The sequence below is a fragment of the Cetorhinus maximus genome, chromosome 5 (assembly GCF_964194155.1).
Source record: "Cetorhinus maximus chromosome 5, sCetMax3.hap1.1, whole genome shotgun sequence".
Taxonomy (NCBI): Eukaryota; Metazoa; Chordata; class Chondrichthyes; order Lamniformes; family Cetorhinidae; genus Cetorhinus; species Cetorhinus maximus.
Window position 1 is genome coordinate 4,412,769 of NC_135883.1, and position 19,410 is coordinate 4,432,178.

The 19,410-nt window shown below is 44.4% G+C and overlaps 1 protein-coding gene across 1 annotated transcript in view; it reads right to left on the reverse strand.

Moving 5' to 3' along the window:
- The window catches only part of LOC144680472 (exostosin-1-like), a 709,158-nt gene that overhangs the window by 86,026 nt on the left and 603,722 nt on the right, over positions 1 to 19,410 (reverse strand). Inside the window, exon 9 of the mRNA XM_078541470.1 lies at positions 6,301 to 6,390. Within this exon, the coding sequence (XP_078397596.1) occupies positions 6,301 to 6,390 (90 nt within the window). The remainder of the gene's footprint in view (positions 1 to 6,300; positions 6,391 to 19,410) is intronic.

Below are 19,410 nucleotides of genomic sequence, written 5' to 3' on the forward strand. Positions count from 1 at the left end.
GACCAGATAATAGCACGGGGAGGGTTAATGGAGCCTCTGGGGCCTTAGTGAAAGACAGGACCGATAATGATGAATGAGCTTTAAGGATTGATAAACAAACAACGGGAAAGGAAATAGAGTGAAGTAGAGTCAAAGCGGGTGCAGAAAAAGAAAGAAGGGAAATAAGATGGCATTAAGAGATTGAGAACAAAGGCAGAGAGCAAAAGGAGAGAAAAAAAACAGCAGTAAAGAAAACCTTTTGCAACAATGTACCACCTATTGGAATGAGACCCTACAGTTTACATTGTTCCCTTTGGGTCGGAGAGGTTGAGGGGCCTTTCAGGAACATAAGTCTCATTAAAAGGGTCTTTATGAAGTTAAGTAGCAGCCCCAACTTTCTACAGCCAGTTTAAATCGCAATTAATGTGAAAATTCGGCAATATCTTTTCTTTATTGGTTCACAAATGGGTGTTGCAGATAAGGTCAACGTTTATTGCCCATCCTTAATTGCCCTTTGCTGAGTAGCTTGCTGGATCAGAGGACAGTTAATAGTCAACCATATTGTCGATGGCCTAGAGTTACAAGTAGGTCAGAACAGTAGATTTTCTTCCCTAAAAAGGGCATTCATTTTTATGACAATCTAGTAGTTGCATGATCATCATTACTGAGGCTGGCTTTTTAATCCAGATTTAATTGTTAACTGAATCCAAATTCCCTGGCTACCATGGGTGTGGTTTGAACTCCAGTGTCCAAATCATTAGTCCAGACCTCTTGGTTGTATAGTGACATAAAAACTATGCTACTTCTTGAGGGTGGTTGAGGGTAAGCTCCTGTTTTCACAAATCTCTTGTTTTCACAGTGGTGCAAATTGCCCAGGACCTCGTGATGTTTGGCAATTCATGTAGTAACTCTTCTTTGTCACAAGTTACTGGATGACTTGCACATTAATAAGAGTGAGCATCATTAAACTCGCTGTTGCTTTGACAGTAAAATCCGAGCCACTCTTTATTCTTCAGACCGTAGGTAACACATCCTGGTGAAAGACAAATGGCAAATGACAACTTGGCTGCAGCGGGTAGCATCTACAAGATGCACTGCAGCAACTTGCAGCAGCTTCTTTTGCAGCACCTCCCAGCACGACCTAGGAAGACAAGTGCAGCATGGGAACACCGCCATCTTCATGTTCACTTTCAAATCATACATCACCCTGGCTTGGATCTTTGTTCCTTCATCACTGGGTCGAAGTCCTGGAAATCTCCCCCTTAAAGCACTGTGGGTGTACCTACACCACATGGACTTTAGTGGTCCAAGAAGGCGGCTCACCAGTGCCTTCTCAAGGGTAATTAGGGATGGACAATAAATGCAAGCCTCTCCAGCGACATCCACATCCCATAAATGAATAAATATCAATAAAAAATAGACCCAACTTAGAAATATCTTAATCAATACTGTCCATGTACTACTGATGATGGATTATATATCATTTGCTTTCATCTTTACTTAAATAAAAATACTATAGTTAATTTTAATTTCTTTTAATTTATTCCAAGAGATAGCTTCTCAATCTGCTGTTGAAAGACACACAGAAATGTGAAATTGTGATGGGTCTAGGAACCTGCATTTACTATGAACAAGGTATCAGGCAACAACATGCTTCTCTTTTTACTTAAACTAATTTGGTAACCCTAAATAATTTAAAATATGAGCTTTTCAAGATTTCTTTACCATGTTGGCCAATAGAATGCAGCAATCAGTCATCAGCTACTTTCTCTCAGGGTCAGGAAGCTCACTGCTCAATGCATTTTCTATTCCTGTTTTTAATCATGCAAATAAACAATGGTTTTGTTTTTAATTATTCTTTTTTGAAAGCTTCACTAGGTTGAATGGCCTTTTCTTCTTGACATGTTCTTCTGTTAATGCGGTGCCTCTAAGTGAGAGCACTAATTTATTGTCAATTAGAGCCAAATGTTGGACAGGTTTTTCCTCCTGTAGACAGGTTGGCCCCAGGAACTGAATCCAGACTCATTTCATGTTGATCCTTTACAGGCACAGAGACAGCAGATTTTCATCTTATCAGTCTGGACAGATGTGAACTGACGCTTAAGGACATGATGTGTGCCACTCAGATCCTCTCAGTTGCATTTGTAGATAAATATATGTAAATACAATAGTAATATTTTTGAAACAGGGATTTTGTATTAGTAAATAATGAAGTTTATATTTGTTTTATTTATACTGCATAATAGCATGATAGGAGAGGTAATGCCATATTGCAGATGCTCCAGACAGCCTCATTATATTGGAACAACCTGTTTCAAAACAGCTGCGATGTCACTGTGTGGCTCAATTTTACAAAGTTTTGCAATGGTGCGGACTTTAAAGGGCATATTTTCTGGCGCCATTGCTTAATTGGCATCACCAGGATGCTGTGAGCTTTTTTGCTCTCCTTAATCAGGTAGGAAGGGGGCTAGATAGCTCAGTTGGCTAGAAGGCCAGCATGTGGTTCAGAATAATACCAGCATTCCAAGTTCAATTCCCGATTCTGCTAAGGTAGACTTGGAACCTGCCTCCTTGCCCTGCCCTTAAGAGCGGAAGGCAATGGTAAACCACCATTGCCAAAAACTGCCCAGGAAATACATCAGGATGAAGCACCAGCAGACAATGAGCCAAGGACCTGTGGTCAGGCAGACGACACATAACACACCAATCAGGAAGGGGTGACTCTACTGGTCCTTTGTGGCCTGCCCTCATTTACTATGAATGATATGAAAGAAAACTCAGGGATAGAGCTGCTGTTGAAGGTTGGAGGAGATGATTAGGCTTTTCCATAATGCTGAGAATCATTGCTTGGCATGTTACCTGCTACTTGCCAATCCAGACCTTGGTGTTGTGAAAAGCCCACAGTAAACTGGAAACCAGACTAACAAAGTGATGACTGGCCCAGAATTCATACTGTGCTGACAAACAGTGGCCTGGATTTTCACTGAGTCAGGTTGACTCAGGAGGTTTTTAAAAATGGTGGGTTCCGATTCTGGGATTTCCGACCCCATTCCCGGCCTGTACGATTTTTTTGGGAGTGCCTTCAAAGGGTGCCGGCTGCTTCCTGTCAGAAGCCCACATCCGGCACTCCTGACCTGGCTGGTTTCATTGGGGAAATGGGCATCTTCTACTCCTCTGCAATTTTCATAGGCCAGAAATTTCCCCCACTTTGGGGGGGTGGGGGGTTGTGTGGGGGATGGGCCAGCGCGGGCGCAAACCCGATGGGCGCCCCCAATCGGGGCCGCGCCACCATTTATGCCAATTAAGGCCCACTCATCATGACGTGCGCCCAGAAGCGCTGTGTGGGCGGTGGGGCGGGGGGGTGGGGGGATTCCCTGAGTGGGGACCTATGCTCTTTCGTTCATGCGTGCGAAAGAGCACAGAGATCTCCCTGAGGTATGGAGGTTTCAGTCTTAAACTTAAAATAAAGGATTTTTAAACTTTTAAAACATGTGACACTATCACATGAGCTGGGACATGTCAAAGAATAAATGTATAAATTTTTATTAGATTTCAAAACAGTTCACGAAACCTCATCCCAGTTGTGGATGGGGTTTCATGATAAATGTGAAGGCCGCCTGGGCTCTTTGCCTGCCCCCCCGCCCCCCAGCTTTAAGTTCAAAAGGTCTCCCTCATGCCCCCCATCCCAAGTTCTGCCCTTCCACCCCTCCACAATGTCCCCTCAATTCCCCAAGCCAAGCCATGGCACTTCCATGCCCATTGACCCACTGTACAATTTCTAGAACCAATGAACCCTATAATGTAAAGTGGGCTGTGTAAAAAAAAATAAACCCTTGAAAAGAAGTCATTCATTGAGAACTTTCTCCCATGTTTGAAAGAAAGTCTTAAGTACAGGCTAGTAAAAGTGTCAATCATCAGGCCCTTTAAAGTTTCAAAAACAGTAAACCACAAACCCTTGAAATGCATAACATGTGTAAACAAACATTGTGACCACATGCTTGGCAGAGAGCAGAGACATCTATTATAATAACAGAACACCTGCTCCCCAGAGGAAACAATGTTTGACAGCTCAGGCTTTCTGATCTCTGCTAGCAGTTTCACAATGTTTGTTTACAGAAGTTAGCGGTTTCAAGGGTTTGTGGTTTGTGTTTTTTGAAACTTCAAAGAGCTTGGATGATTGACATTTTATTAGCTTGTACTTCAGACCTTTTCTCAAACATGGGAGAAAGTTCTCAATGAATAACTTCTTTTCAAGGGCCTGAATTTTTCAGGTGGTAGGCGGGCTCAGCAGGAGTGGTTGCAGAGCTGAGTGCTGCCTGCACTGCCATTTTACAAGGGTGGACCATGCGGTAGAGCGCTACCTGTGCAGGCGGGGGGGAGGAGGGAGAGTCGGGGCTAGTCCTCTTTTGCGTATGCGCGTAAATGAGCGCTTCAATCTCCCTGAGGCACGGAGCTTCAGGGAGATTGAAGGGCTTTTGAAATTATTATTTCAAAAAATTAATTTAATTAATTCATTTAAACATGTCCCCTCATGTGACTGTGTCACATGATGGGACATGTTTTTATATTTATTAAATTTTTAAAATTTAATTAATAAAAGCTTTAGGATACCCGTGGGATGAGGTTTCCTAAACAACGCAAAGGACGTTTGGCATTTTTGCCTGTCCGCCTACCTTAAGTTTGAATGGGCAGCGTTTACAATCACCTTAATCACTTCCTTAAAGGCCTTAAAAAGCCGTTTACGCATCGGTGGGCGTGCAGCCGACTCCGGCGTGTGCCCACCAAACATAACATCGCAACTCAGTGCGATGATGTTGGGACGCACGCCCGACGTCATCGCGCGTCGGCAAGTCGGGCCTGCCCCTGCACGCCCACTGAAAAATCCTGCTCAAGGTTTATTGTTTTACACAGCCCACTTTACATTTTAGGGTTAGGTGACCCACTGCGCACATTCTAGAGCCAAAGGGCATGGAAATAGCTTGGCATGGGGGGGTATGAGGGGCCATAGGGGATGGGTGGAATGGCAGATCTTGGCACAGGGGGCATGAGCCATGGGTGTGGGTGGAAGGGCAGGGCTTGACACGGGGGCTTGAGCAGCCATAAGGGGTGAGTGGAAGTGGGGAGCTTGGCATAGAGAACATGAGAGACCATGTGGCGTAGGTGGAAAGGCAGAGCTTGGCATTGGAGGCATGAGGGGTGGGTGGGGGGGCCATGAGGTGGCATGGCTGGGGCATGGAGAGGGTGAAGGGGATGTAAGGGGTGAGGGCTGGAGGACCTTTGTGTTTTTATTTTAGCTGGAACAAAGGCCCATGGCACTGAGACGGGCCTTATAAACAGTCTGCCTTGGCACCCAGCAGACCCCGTGCTGCCTCTGTGTTTCTTCCTGAGTCCACTGGCCCACTCCAGCCCACACCTGCCCCCCGCCCCAGCAATGAAGGTCCTGCCCTTGGAGGCACTCTCTTCTGAGGTGGGCAGGCTGAACCAGGAATTTTCCCTGAATTCCCTTGCCACAAGGATGAAAATCCAGGCCAATACCTCAAACTGATGTGCAACATGTGTGTGTAGAAGTTAGGCTTTAGCTACATGCTGGTGTGAGCCTTCCCTTAGGCTACTATACTCATGACAGCGACTAGACATCAACAAGTGCAGTGAAACAAACTTAACAACAACAACTTGCAATTATATCGCACTTTTAACATAAGAATATGATCACCGAAGCATAATTAAACAAAATATTGAGAAAAAGCCTAAGAGGGGAATTAAAAAGAAGAGCGATTAAAGGTTTGGTCAAAGTAGATTTTGAGGAGGATCTACAAGGAGGCGAGAGAGATGGAGAGGTGAGGTTCAGACAGGAAATTCCTGAATGTAGGGGCTGAAGGCACAGCCACTAATGGTAGGAGAAAGGGAGATTGGGGTGCACATGAGGCCCAAGTTGTAAATATGCAGAATTTTGAAGGGTTGTAGGGATGGAGCAAAAGTTAGGAAGGGGCAAAGCCATGAAGGCATTTGAACAATGAGGATGAAATTTGTAAATTAAAGTGTTGGGGGGGTATTGGGTTGCTGGGAGACAATGCAGGTCAGTGAGGATGGGAGTGATGGTTGAGCAGGAATTGCTGTTTATTAGGAAACAGGAACCAGAGTTTTGGACGAGCTAGATTTTATGGAGGGTGGAGGTTGGGTGGCTGGCCAGGATAATCCCAGCATAGGGATGGGATAAGTGGTTTTGCAAAGGCAGTCAGAAGCTCCATCCCTTAGAAGGTCAAATGGAAATTCCTAACGGAGTTTTCTCAAAGACATTATTTTGCAGGACTAGTGACTCACCTCGTTGCTTGACAGCACAGTGTCTTCATCTAAGCTGAGTACAGCATCTGTCTGGATGATGTTATATGGGAAGAAACGGCTACTCATACTCTGTAAAAATACAAAAGCTATAAGTTTTACAGCCTCCGGAACTTTCATACCATCCAATATTCACGTTTTAAGTAATCCTTTCATAAAGATCTCATTTGGAATAATGTCTTTGTAACATATGTTTGTAGTTACTGCTTGTGCATGGCTGTGAGAAAAAATAAATAAATTAAAGGCCTGGCACACTTAAACAAATTTCCCATGCACCATATAAAAAAATAAATTAGAAGGCGGGTGCCCAATTGTTTCACTGTCTGAACCCGTAAGCACCCCCCCACCCCATACACCACTACCCCACCGTGACTCTTAACACAATTAGCTGACATCCTATGCTGCTACAGTCTGATTGGCTGAAATTATGGTCTACACTACCAATGCATGAAGTTCCATGCCAGGAATGTTAAAAAGGAAAATTCGCTTGATGCTAATAAGGCGGTGAAATACCTCATTTGTTGAAAATGTTGTGAAACCATGATTTATATTTTAAAAAATTATTTTACTGGATGGAAACCCCTGATTGATTTTAAAGAAAAAACTAAAGCCACATTCCAATGGTCATGGTCAAAGATGGCTGCACATTTGCATCACTGCAGTCCAAAACTACTGAAATGCAGACAACCTGTCTGCAAGGCCACACCAGGAACGTTGATCGTGAAAGAGGATGAATGGGGGCCACCTCCTATCCCACTAGCAAAGCATCCAGGGTACTCAACTGGTGGAGACAAACCATTAGACATAATCACTTAGATAATGGGACCCTGGCTGAAAGAGGAATTCCCAGCCATGATGTAATCAAGGTAACTGGAATACACTAGCTATCAGCATATTTGGGTCACTGGGAAGTTGGAGAGAGAAGGTCATATGACAAGCCAACCCTTTGTGTGTTTTAAGCACCTACTTTCTCTGCGAACTGGTCAAGCAACTGAGACGTTGAAGCAACAAAACCCTGAATGAGTTCCTTTCCTCCTCTCTCTCCATCCAACTTACAAGTTTAACCCTGTCTGCTTATTTTGACTATCCAGGTGCTGCAGACAGAGATTTTAAATATCACTCAATCCTGCGCTGTTGTCTCCAGAAGAACATATAAATTGCTCAGCTACAGCTTTAAACCACCTTGACACTGAAAGCAGCAGGACTATCAAGTTCAGCCTGAAGTCAACCACGTCACTAGTCTTCAAGAGTCGTATATACCTTCAATTTTACTGGACTCTAAATTACTTAATCAACTGTGTGTGTGTGTGTCCGTGTGCATGCGCATGTGTATTATTTTACTTAGACTGAGTTAAGTACAATAGAAACTATCCTCTTCTCTCTTTTAAAACTCATCAAAACCTGTCTGATCGTGGGACTTTTATGGTCACAGCACATGAACAGTTAAACACTCACGGAATTGGCAAGTATATCCATTTTTAAAAAAGTAATCTGATGCGGTCAAACAAGGAGAGGGAAAAGAAGGGAACCATTCGACTCCTCCTCACCAGATTGCAACAAAAAGGAGTGAATATTTATTTTTCTACAAAATGAATAACGGGTGTTATAGACTTGATTTTCCAGACAGGTTTCTGATTAGAAACATCGAACTTTATTTATAGGCTGCAGCAGCAGTTACATGTTTCCATCAAGCTCCACCATTAGAAGAACTCTTACTCTAAAGTTCCCTGTGCTTAGAGCTGATTTGTTCACGACTTCATGTGATACTATACAACACAATGGACAATATTTTCCCCCCCCCGGTCGGGGGAGAAGTGTGGGAGCGGGCGTGGGCGGGCGGCCCTCCGTTCGGCACCCCCAGTCGGGGGCGCGCCGCCATTTTTCGTGGGCGGGCCAGTTAAGGCCCGCTCATCATGATGTCCGCACGGAAGCGCTATGCAGGCGTGCGAAGGAACACTCCGATCTCCATGAGACTAAGTGCTGCCTCAGGGTGATCGGTTCCCAAAGTGAAAAAGTTATTCTGTCGCAAATTTCGTTTACCATCCATGTCACATGAGTTGGGACGTGGACATAACTTTAAATAAAAATGAATCTTAATTTTTTAATTCAGTTGTGAAACCTCATCCCGCCCGTGGACAAGGTTTCATGCTTTTTCAGGTTGCTGCCAGTGCTCCCGGCCTGCCCACCAACCTTAAGGTTGGACGGGCAGGTCCACTAATTGGTTTAATTGTTTGTTTGAATGGCCTCAATAGGCCGTTGACAGGTCGGCGGGCACACAGCTGACTCAGCTACGCCCCCGCTGACCTGAAAATGGAAATGACGTGGGGTGACGCCGGGAGTTCCGCCCGATATCATTCTGCATCATTTTACGTGTCGGCGAGTGGGCCCCGCCCCCGCTCGCTCACGGGGAAATTCTTCCCAATAATTCTTAATACTGCAGTCACTACATTCCTTAAAGGTACAATTACTACATTCCTCCCCTTTAAAATTTTGGTACAGTTTGTATTTACAAAAACATCTACCTTCATGACAGTACAAATATACACGCAGGTCATGGAATTATACGTTCAGTCTCTCAGGTAGTTTCTGGATCTGGGCAGAATGGTGTAGCCCCACGGCTCTCGAATTTCTTACAGGATCTACATTATCTGGAATCGCAGCTACATCAGGTACCTCTTCAGACATAGACAGTTCAGTGTTATCCACTCCGACAGGAACATCTAGTATGTCTATCCTTGGGTGAACAATTTCCACAGGGACCATGGGTTCTACAATGGTTACAGGTGGAACATCATTTTGTTGGGGTATCTCCCTCCTTCTCAAATAATCCACATGTTTGCAGGTGATCCGACCCTCCACTTCTACATGGTACGAAACGGGTCCAGTCACAGAAACTATTACAACAGGTAACCAACTTGATCCACCACCGAAGCTTTGTACGTACACAGCTTTACCAACAGTTCATTTTCACCATCGACAGTGCAATCACAAGTCGCTTTTTGATTCCCTTGACTTTTCTGCACTTTCCCCTCCATATTGGGAAGTACCAGGCTTAATCTCATTCGAAGGTGTAACTTCATAAGTAACTCTGAAGGTGTTGAAGTTGTAGTAGTGTGTGGGCGCGGGTGGGGGGGCTTGTTTGATAGTGAAACAGGAAACATGAAAGTTTAGTCTCCAATGATCCTCCTGATAATTTTTTCATCCCAGCTATAAAAGTCTGCACTGCTCTCTCAGCTAATCCGTTCAATGACAGATGATATGGTGCTGTCTTTACACGTTTGTTACCATGTAGGCTTACAAATCTTTGGGATTCAGAGTTAGTAAACACAGTACCATTGTCTTAGATGATTACTTCTGGCAATCCACGTGTAAAAAAGCTTTGGCGTAACTTTTCTATAGTTGCACTGGACGTTGGCGACCTAACCTTGAACACGTCTAGACATTTGGAATGTGTGTCAATTATGAGTAGGAACATGGTGTCTAGAAAAGGACTGGTGTAATCTAGATGAAGTCTCACCCAGGGCTCCCCAGGCCATTCCCACGGGTGGGGCTGCAACAGGTAACTTCTGTAGTTGTTGGCGTCGTATACAGTGTTTAACCACCTTCTGGATATCACCATCCATGCCTGGCCACCAAATGTAACTTCACCCAATCATCTTCATTCTTGAGATTCCTGGATGGGCACTGTGGAACTCTGCTAAGAGTGGCTCCCTTCCTTGTGAAGGAACAACTACTCGCGCATCCCGTAACAGGACTGTTCAATCCATTCCTTCGAGTGAAGGATGGCTTCAATTCGTCAGGGACTGGTTCCTGGGACCATCCTTTCAATACTTGGTCTCTCACTCTAGGCAGGGATGGGTCATGAATCGTCCAGTTTCTTACCTGCCTCGCGCAGATTGGCGAGGAATCCAGGAAATTCATCGCTAATATGATCTCTTGGGGAATTGGAGCAAGTTCACTGCTCTCCTGCAAAGGAAGGTGACTTAGAGCATCGGCATTGGCTATATGCACCCCTGGTCTGTGTACAAAAGTGTATTCATGGGCAGAATCTTCGGCTCGGTCAGTGGGGGCAGGGCCCTCTCGCCGAGGTGTAAAATGACGTGGGGTGATGTCGGGCGTGTGTCCCGATGTCACTGCGCGTCATTTAGATTTTCAGTTCGGCAGACGCACAGCCAAGTCGGCTGAACGCCCACCAAACTGTCAAAGGCCTGTTAAAAAGCAATGAAGGCAATCAGCTGAGCTGCCCGCCTCACCTTAAGGTTGGACTCCACAGGCAGGATGAGGTTTCATGAATGATTTGAAATTTTCAGAGAATTTTTTATTAAAATTAATGCACATGTCCCAGCTCATGTGACCGTTTCACATGAGGGGACATGTCATAAAAAATTTTACAACACTTTATTAGACTGTTTAAAGTTAAAACTAATCTCCCTGCAGCACCTCTGTGCCCGCACAGGGAGCGCCCTTAATAGTCCCATCCATGTAAAATGGCGGCACCCAGCTGATCGGGGGCGCCTATTGGCTCCACGCCCGCCTGTGCCCATCCCCGCATGACCCCCCCGCAACGGGGAGAAAATTCTCCCCCATATGCGGGTAAAATTAGAGCCCATCTTTGAATTCATGCAGAAGCTATGAGAGGGATAGCTTTTTCTTCACTGAACAGACCCAAGAGCAGTTTGGGATCAGACATTATCGTAAAGTGTCAGCCATGTGTGTATTGATGGAATTTTTTAACTCCCAAAATGATCAATAATCTTTCTTTTTTGATTTGTGAATACCCTTTCTCGGCCACAGAAAGGGTCCTGGACACGTAGCCTATCAGCCTTTCTGAGCCGTCGTCCATCTTGTGTGTCTGTATCGTTCCCACGACATAGGGGGACGATTCACAGGTTAGTGCCAGTTTCTTTGTTGGGTCATAGTGTACTAACAAGTTTGAAGAGCGCAAGAGCTAGTTAAGTTTCGTGAAGGCTTCTTCTTGGGGTGACTTCCAAACCCAACGCTGGTTTTTCTTTAAGTGTAGAAGGGCTAGGACCATTGGTAAGTTGGGTAGGAGTCGACCATAATAACTAACCATACCTAAGAATGACTTGAGATCACAGGCATTTTTAGGCGAAGGTGCTTTAACTTTTACTTCTACCAGTATAACCCTTGGGCATCCACCTGGTGGCCAAATAAACGACTTCACTTGCCTGAAAGGTGCACTTTTCTTTTTTAAGCGCACTCCTGCTCCCAAAAATAATTTCAAGACCTCCTCCAAATTAGCCAAGTGTTCAGCTTCCGTGAACCCTGTTATTAGGATGTCGTCAAGGTAGACCACGACTTGAGGTAGTCCTTGTAGCAAACTCTCCATCATCCTCCGGAAAATCGCACAGACTGAAGAAACACCGAAGGGCAGACGCATGTATTGATGTAACCCTTTGTGGGTGTTTATGGTCACAACTCTCTGGAGGCATCATCCAGTTCCAGTTGCTGATACGCGTGACTCGTATCTAGTTTAGTATAAGTTGTTCCTCCTGCTAATTTAAAATGGAGATCCTCAATCTTGGGGATAGGGTGCATGTCCAATTTGGCAGTTTTGCTTACTGTTAGCTTATAGTGTCCACAGATCCGGATGGTCTGATCCGGTTTTAAGAAAAGGACTATAGGTGCTGCCCACTCAGAACTGAACTGGCTGTATGACCCCCAGCCTCTCTAAATAGTTCAATTCAGTGTCAACCTTCTCCCTCAGAGTATATGGGACCGGCCTTGCTTTAAAAAAACAAGGAGTTACCTCCGAGTCAATGTAGATCTTATCCTGTAGGCCTTCAATTCTCCCCAGTTTGTCTCGAAAAACCTTGTTATATTTCTTTAGCAGGTCTGGCAGTCCTCCTACTCATAGCTGGCAAATGCTATACCAATTTAGTTTAATTTCTTTCTCCTTTGCCTTCTACTACCATCACTGGGAGTTGTGCTGCTTATAATAAACAGGTACAGTGGCAATACCTTTCACTTGGATAGCTTCACCAGTATAAGTTTTCAGTTTGGCTGAAGTCTGCTCCAAATTCAATTGTTGAGTCCCCTTGTTTAAAGATTTGAAGGTGTGCTCTCCCAGTGCAGTGGTTGAAGTACCAGTGTCCACTTCCATCATCAAAGGTTTTCCATTTACCTGCAGAGTAACAGTGATTGGCTCTGCCTTCCCTACTTTACATTAAATAGGGAGTAAATATCAGAATTGGTGGTTTCTGGTTCTTCCACATTATGTACTTCAATTAACTTAGTTTGCTGCCTGGGAGTCTGTCTCAATCTTGCTTTACAGTGCTCCAGTGTGTGACCTCCTTTTATGGCAAAAATAGCATTCCACCTCTTTGAAACAGCAAGTTTCAGGAGTATGATTATATCCACATTGGTAACAAATCATTCTCAGTTTTGCTCTTGAGCTGTTTCCTGTGTTTATTTTAAATTTTCGGGAAGCGGGGACTGTCTCCTGCTTCGTGGCAGAGTCCCGGCTTTTCGTACCACACCCGGATGTCCGTTCCTGCATGCGAGTCCCGTTCAGTGCTTTCCATCGCGAGCACTATTTCCAATGCTTTTTTAAAATTGAGATTTACTTCAGCTAATAATCGTTGTTGAATGGTGTCATCTTGCACACTGCAGACCAAATGATCCCTGAGCATATCACTTAGGGTCTCCTCGAAATCACAATGTTTAGCTGTTTCAATTTCACTACATATGTAGCAATGGTCTCCCCTGGGGCTCTAACCCTCGAATTAAACTTGAACCTCTGCATGGTGACTGGGAGTTTGGGTTGAAAGTGTCCCTTAACGAGGTCTACCAATTCGTCGAAGGTCTTCAAATCGGGGGCGTTTGGGGTCATCAAACTTTGGATTAAATTATAGGTTTTATTCCAGCAAATGCTTAGAAGAATTGCTCTCCTCTTTTCCTTACCCGTTATTTCATTTGCCTGGAAATAAAACCCGAGGCATTCTACATATTGATGCCAATTCTCTGTGGATGGTTTGAAGGGGTCAATCCTGCCAAAATGTGGCATATCTGGTAAGTATATCTTCATTTTCTTCTGTTTAAACAAGATACTCAGAGCCGCTGGGTGAGGGACAATGCCAGACCCGATTTACCCTTGTTGCCAGTTTGTTATGGACTTGATTTTCCAGACGGGTTTCTCATTAGAAACATCGAACTTTATTTACAGGCTACAGGAGCAGTTAAATGCTTCCATCAAGCTCCACCACTAGAAGAAGAGCTCTTATTCTAAGGTTCCCTGTGCTTCGAGCTGATTCGTTCACACTGTCATGTGGTACTATACAACACAATAAGTCTTAAAGCTACAGTCACTACCATTCCTTAAAGCTACAATTACTACAACGAGTCAATGTAATTGCAGGAACATGCAGTTTTGAAACATGCTACCGCCGAAAGTGCAACATTTAAGTGAGTAATTAATCATGGAGGGAAGAAAAAGCATTCTCTCCATTTTTGTTGAATGAGGAATTGCCTTAGCAAAACAGAGAAACATTGGTTGATAAATATTCAAAATTATTTGTGAAAAAGCAATTTTTTTAAGGGTGAAATACTTTTAAGAGGATAGGTTTCTTTTTGGTGGCTTAGAATTGAGAGGCACTTGCTTAGCAATAACCTGCTCACTGATGCCTAGTTTGTGTTCCACCAAAGCTACTCAGCCCCTGACCTCATTACAGACTTGGTTCAAACATGGACAAAAGAGCTGAACTCCCGAGATGAGGTGGGAGTGACTGCCCTTGACATCAAGGCTGTATTTGACTGAGTGTGGCATCAAGGAGCCATGGCAAAACTGGAGCCAATGGGAATCAGGGGGAAAAGTCTCCACTGGTTGGAGTCATACCTAACACAAAGAAAATAGTTGTGGTTGTTGGAGGTCAGTCATCTCAGCTCCAGGACATAATTTCAGGAGTTCCCCAGGGTAGTGTGTTCAGCCCAGCCATCTTCAACTGCTTCATCAATGACCACTATAAGGTCAGAAGTGGGGATGTTCGCTGGTGATTGCATAATGTTCAGCACCATTCGCGACTCCACAGATACTGACACAGTCCATGTCCAAATGCAGCAAGACCTGGGCAATATCCAGGCTTGGGCTGACAAACGGAAAGCAACATTCACACCACACAAGTGCCAGGCAATGACCATCTCCAACAAGAGAGAATCTAACCATTGTCCTTTGACATTCAATGGCATTACTTTCAGTGAATCCTCCACTATCAACATCCTGGGGATTACCATTGATCAGAAACTGAACTGGACTAGCCATATAAGTACTGTGGCTACAAGAGCAGGTCAGAGGCGAGGAATCCTGCGATGAGTAACTCACCTCCTGGCTCCCCAAAGCCTGTCCAGCACAAGTCAGGAGTGTGGTGGAATACTCCCCACTTGCCAGGATGAGTGCAGCTCCCACAACACTCGAAAAACTTGGCACCATCCAGGACAAAGCAGGCCATTTGATTGGCATCACATCCACAAACATTCACTCCCTCCACCACTGACACACAGTAGCAGCAGTGTGTACCATCTACAAGATGCACTGCAGGAATTCACCAAGGCTCCTTAGACAGCACCTTCCAAACCCACAATCACGACCATCTAGAAGGACAAGGGCAGCAGATAGATGGGAATACCCCCACCTGGAAGCTCCCCTTCAAGTCACTCACCATCCTGACATGGAAATATATCACCGTTCCTTCACTGTCACTGGGTCAAAATGCTGGAACTCCCTCCCTAACAGCACTGTGGGTGTACCTACACCACATAGACTGCAGCGGTTCAAGAAGGCAGCTCCCCACCACCTTCTCAAGGGGCAACTAGGGATGGGCAATAAATGTTGGCCCAGTCAGTGAAGCCCACATCCCATGAATGAATAAAAAAGAATTTTTATCTAACTACAAACAATCCATTTATCGCAAGTTTAAAGGCATTTGGGAATTGTCAAGTAACTGCCTGATATATCACAGCTGAATCTGAAAGGATAATTATAGTCTCCTTTTTTATGCAAGGTGTGCATTAGTATTCACTATTAATTTGTATTTGTACTACAGACTTCTATAATTCTAGCACCATACTTAAATTTAGTAATTTTGAAATAATGAGATGTCTTGCCGGTTTGACAATGATTTGGAAGAATAAAAATCAACTTTCAGGGTACAATATTATGATTACCTTTATGTAACACGTACAATAGCGAAGCAAGTCAATCATGTAAGGGCAAGAAGTTTTAGGCTCAGCTGTTACAATTGGACAAACCTAAATGCTCACATGTGCCAACTCTTTAGCTCATTGGAACAAGTGAAAGTCACACGTTATGGTTCTATTGTTAATGTATCATATCACAAGGGCTTTCTCATTACCTGAGCTGCCAGTTCCTTAGTAGTGAAATAGCTGTAGGATATCAGTAGCTTATGCAGAAATAAAAACTTGAATATAGGAGTTTGATTGTTTCAATGCAGTAATAGCTACACTGAAAGTGATAGTTAATTGGTATGAAACACAATTTCATATTGCCTCACACAACACAGTACAAATGAGGCCATTTCCTCACTGGTTGGAAAAACAACACTCTAAAAAAAGTCCTGTTTTAAGGTAATTGGGGTAGAAACACATTGTCTTTTTCTCTGGCAGGTATCTGACAATGAGCATGCACTTGCTCAATAAAAGAGACTTCACCTGAAATGATCTTGTTATAATAATTGGGATGAGTTGTCAGTGCTTATCACCCCTTCGCAGGGTGCTCGCCCCTTTCAATCCATCCAACGATATATTCTGGGAAGGGGAAAACGGAGAACAGGAGGGGTGTTCATGGCTAACGGTCACCCGTTAGGAACACCATGGAGTTGGGAGGAAAATTTTCTTCTTTTAAAAAAAGATTTTTTTTTGGTTTGGTGTCAGCTTATGAGGCGGCATTCATGGCAGGAAAAGCTGAACACTGCAGGCCTGGGGCCTACCCTGCTCAGGGAAGTCCTAAAACTGGTGCTTGGACCCCAATTAGCATATACCAGGGCCCTAGTACCTGGTCTAGGCAGCCACCAGGTCACAAGGCATTACCTCATCAAATTGGCCCTTTTTAACCATTTTCTGCCTGGGAAATGGATGTAACAAGGTCCAACATCTACTCCAATTATTTTGTGCTTGCTTATAACTTTGTGCTTTGAACTGGGAGTGATGGATAATACGCAATCATATAAAGCCTGGGGCAGCTTCTCAGATGCTGATTTGATACTTCCACTGTCCCCACACATCCTTCGACAGCACCTTTCAGAATCATGACCTCTACCACCTAGAAGGAGAAAGTTGACAGGTGCATGGGAACGCGACCTGTAAGTTCCCCTCCAGGCCATCCTGACTTGGAGCTACATCTCCATTCCTTCACTGTCACCAGGGCCGAAATCCTGGAACTTCCTTCCTAACAGCTTTATGGGTGTACCTCTGCCATGTGGACTGCAGCTGTTCAAAAAGACAGTTCACCACCACCTCCTCAAGGGCCATCGAGGATGGGCAACAAATGCTGGCCCAGCCAGCGCTGCCCACATCTTGTGAAAAGAATTTTAAAAAGTACTGATGTAAACATAGCAGGGCTAAAACATGACACCATTATATGTATGCAGAATCATCTTATTGGAACAGCACAAAGAAAATAGAATTCTGATCCTTATGTTATCAGAAATCTTAAAATGAATTCTAGGAACAGAATTCAGCAGTCAACAATTTTTGAATCCTAAATTGTCAATTTACCACTAGCTGCTAGGACAATGCACTCTGCATAATTAATAACCAAAATGAGAATAAATTCTTGTCTGATTATTCACAGGTGGGATAAACTACAAATAATTTGCATAACTAATAAAGACTACTTCACATAGTTGTATAGGTTGTTCATTTTAGAGTAATATAACAGTGAAAATCATCTCCACTCATTCATATAAGAGCTGGTTCTTCATATGATAGTGAAAATATATTTGAAGTGGACAATTTACAGTTGCTTACTTAGTCTCACTGACAGACTATAAAAAAATGTATTATTTGCTAATCTTTTTATCAGGGTTTAGCCATTGAAAATTGACATATCAGAAGCTCCTTAAGCAGCATTTAAATGCCAAAAGATTATGTACATACAGCAGAGCATTACTTATGCTACAATATGCTTCATGTCTACTTTCCCATCAATGCTTCAGGTAAGTGAAAAATCAGTACTATGTTGAACATGAGTGTCTAATAATAAGCTTTTTGACAAAAGAAAGATATCTTCCACATTGACTGGAGTGAACAAACAGCATTGATATTCGAGATCCATCAACCTGCAGCCAAAGTAGCATCGCAGGTGATGTAGCTATCTGAAGAGTAATGTGTAATTTCAGAACAATCTGCAAAATAAGCACTAAACAAAATCATAGAAACATAGAAAATAGGAGCAGGAGTAGGTCATTCAGCCCTTCGAGCCTGCTCCACCATTCAATGTGATCATGGCTGATTTCCTATCTCAAAACCAAACTCCTGCTCTCTCCCCATACCTATTGACACCTTTAGAGTCTAGAAATCTACCTATTTCCTTCTTAAATATATTCAGTGACTTGGCCTCCACAGCCCTCTGTCAAGGGGTTGGTTAGCTCAGTTGGCTGGCTTGTGATGCAGAGTGGCGCCCACAGCGCATACAATTCAATTCCCGTACCGGCGGAGGTCATTCATTGAAGGCCCTGCCTTCTCAAACTCGCCTGAGGTGTGGTGACTCTCAGGTTAAACTCACCATCAGTCATCTCTCTCTCTAATGAGAGAGCAGCCCACGGTCCTCTGGGACTATGGTGACTTTCATAGCCCTCTGTGGTAGAGAATTCCACTGGTCCACCACCCTCTGTGTGAAGAAGTTTCTCTTCATTTCAGTCCCGCACCCTGAGACTGTGACCCCTTGTTCTAGAACACCCCATCATCTCTGCATCCAGTCTGTCCAGCCCTGTCAGAATTTTATACGTTTCAATGAGATCCCCTCTCAGTCATCTAAACTCCACTGAATACTGGCCTAGTCAACCCAAGCTCTCCTCATACGACAATCCTGCCATCCCAGGAATCAGTCTAGTGAACCTTCGCTGCACTCCCTCTACGGCAATATAGTCTTTCTTGGGTGAGGAGACCAAAACTGCGCATAATACTCCAGGGGCAAAATTTCCCCCCCATCACGGGGGGAAGTGTGTGGGCGGGCGGCCCTCCGTTCGGCGCCCCCCCAGTCGGGGGCGTGCTGCCATTTTTAGTGAGTGGGCCAATTAAAGCCCTCCCAGCGTGATGTCTGCAGGGAAGCCCAATGCGCTTCCTGTGCGGTGGGGGGGATTCCTGAAATCGGAAGTGCGCTCCTTTGCACATGCGCATGAAGCAGCACGACAATCTCCCTGAGACTAAGTGCTGCCTCAGGGAGATGGGTTCCCAAAGTAAGAAAGTTACTGCAGTGAAAATTTCATTCAACATCAATGTCACATGAGTTGGGACATGGACATAATGTTAATTAAAAGTGCCTCTTAATTTTTTGATTCAGCAATGAGACCTCATCCCGCCCGTGGATGAGGTTTCATGCTTTTTCAGGTGGCCTTAAGGTTGGACAGGCAGGTCCACTAGTGAGCTTAATTGTTTTTTGAATGGCCTCAATAGGCCATCGACAGGTCGGCGGGCGCACAGCTGACTTGGTTATGCCCTTGCCTATCTGAAAATCCAAATGGCGTGGGATGACGTCGGGAGTTCCGCCTGATGTCATTCCGCGTCAGTGAGCGGGTCCCACCCCCGCTCGCCAACAGGAAATTTCTTGCCCAGGTGTAGTCCCACCAAGGCTCTGTACAGTTGCAGTAAGACATCCTTGCTCCCGTATTCAAGTCCTCTCGCAATGAAGGCCAACATTTCATTTGCCTTCTTAACTGTTTGCTGCACCTGCATGCTTACTTTCAGTGATTGGTGTACAAGGACACCCAGGTCCCCTTTGTACATCAACACTTCCCAATCTATCACCATTTAAATCATACTCTGCCATTCTGTTTTTCCTATTGGAGTGGATAGCTTCACGTTATACTGTATCTGCCATGTATTTGCCCACTCACTCAA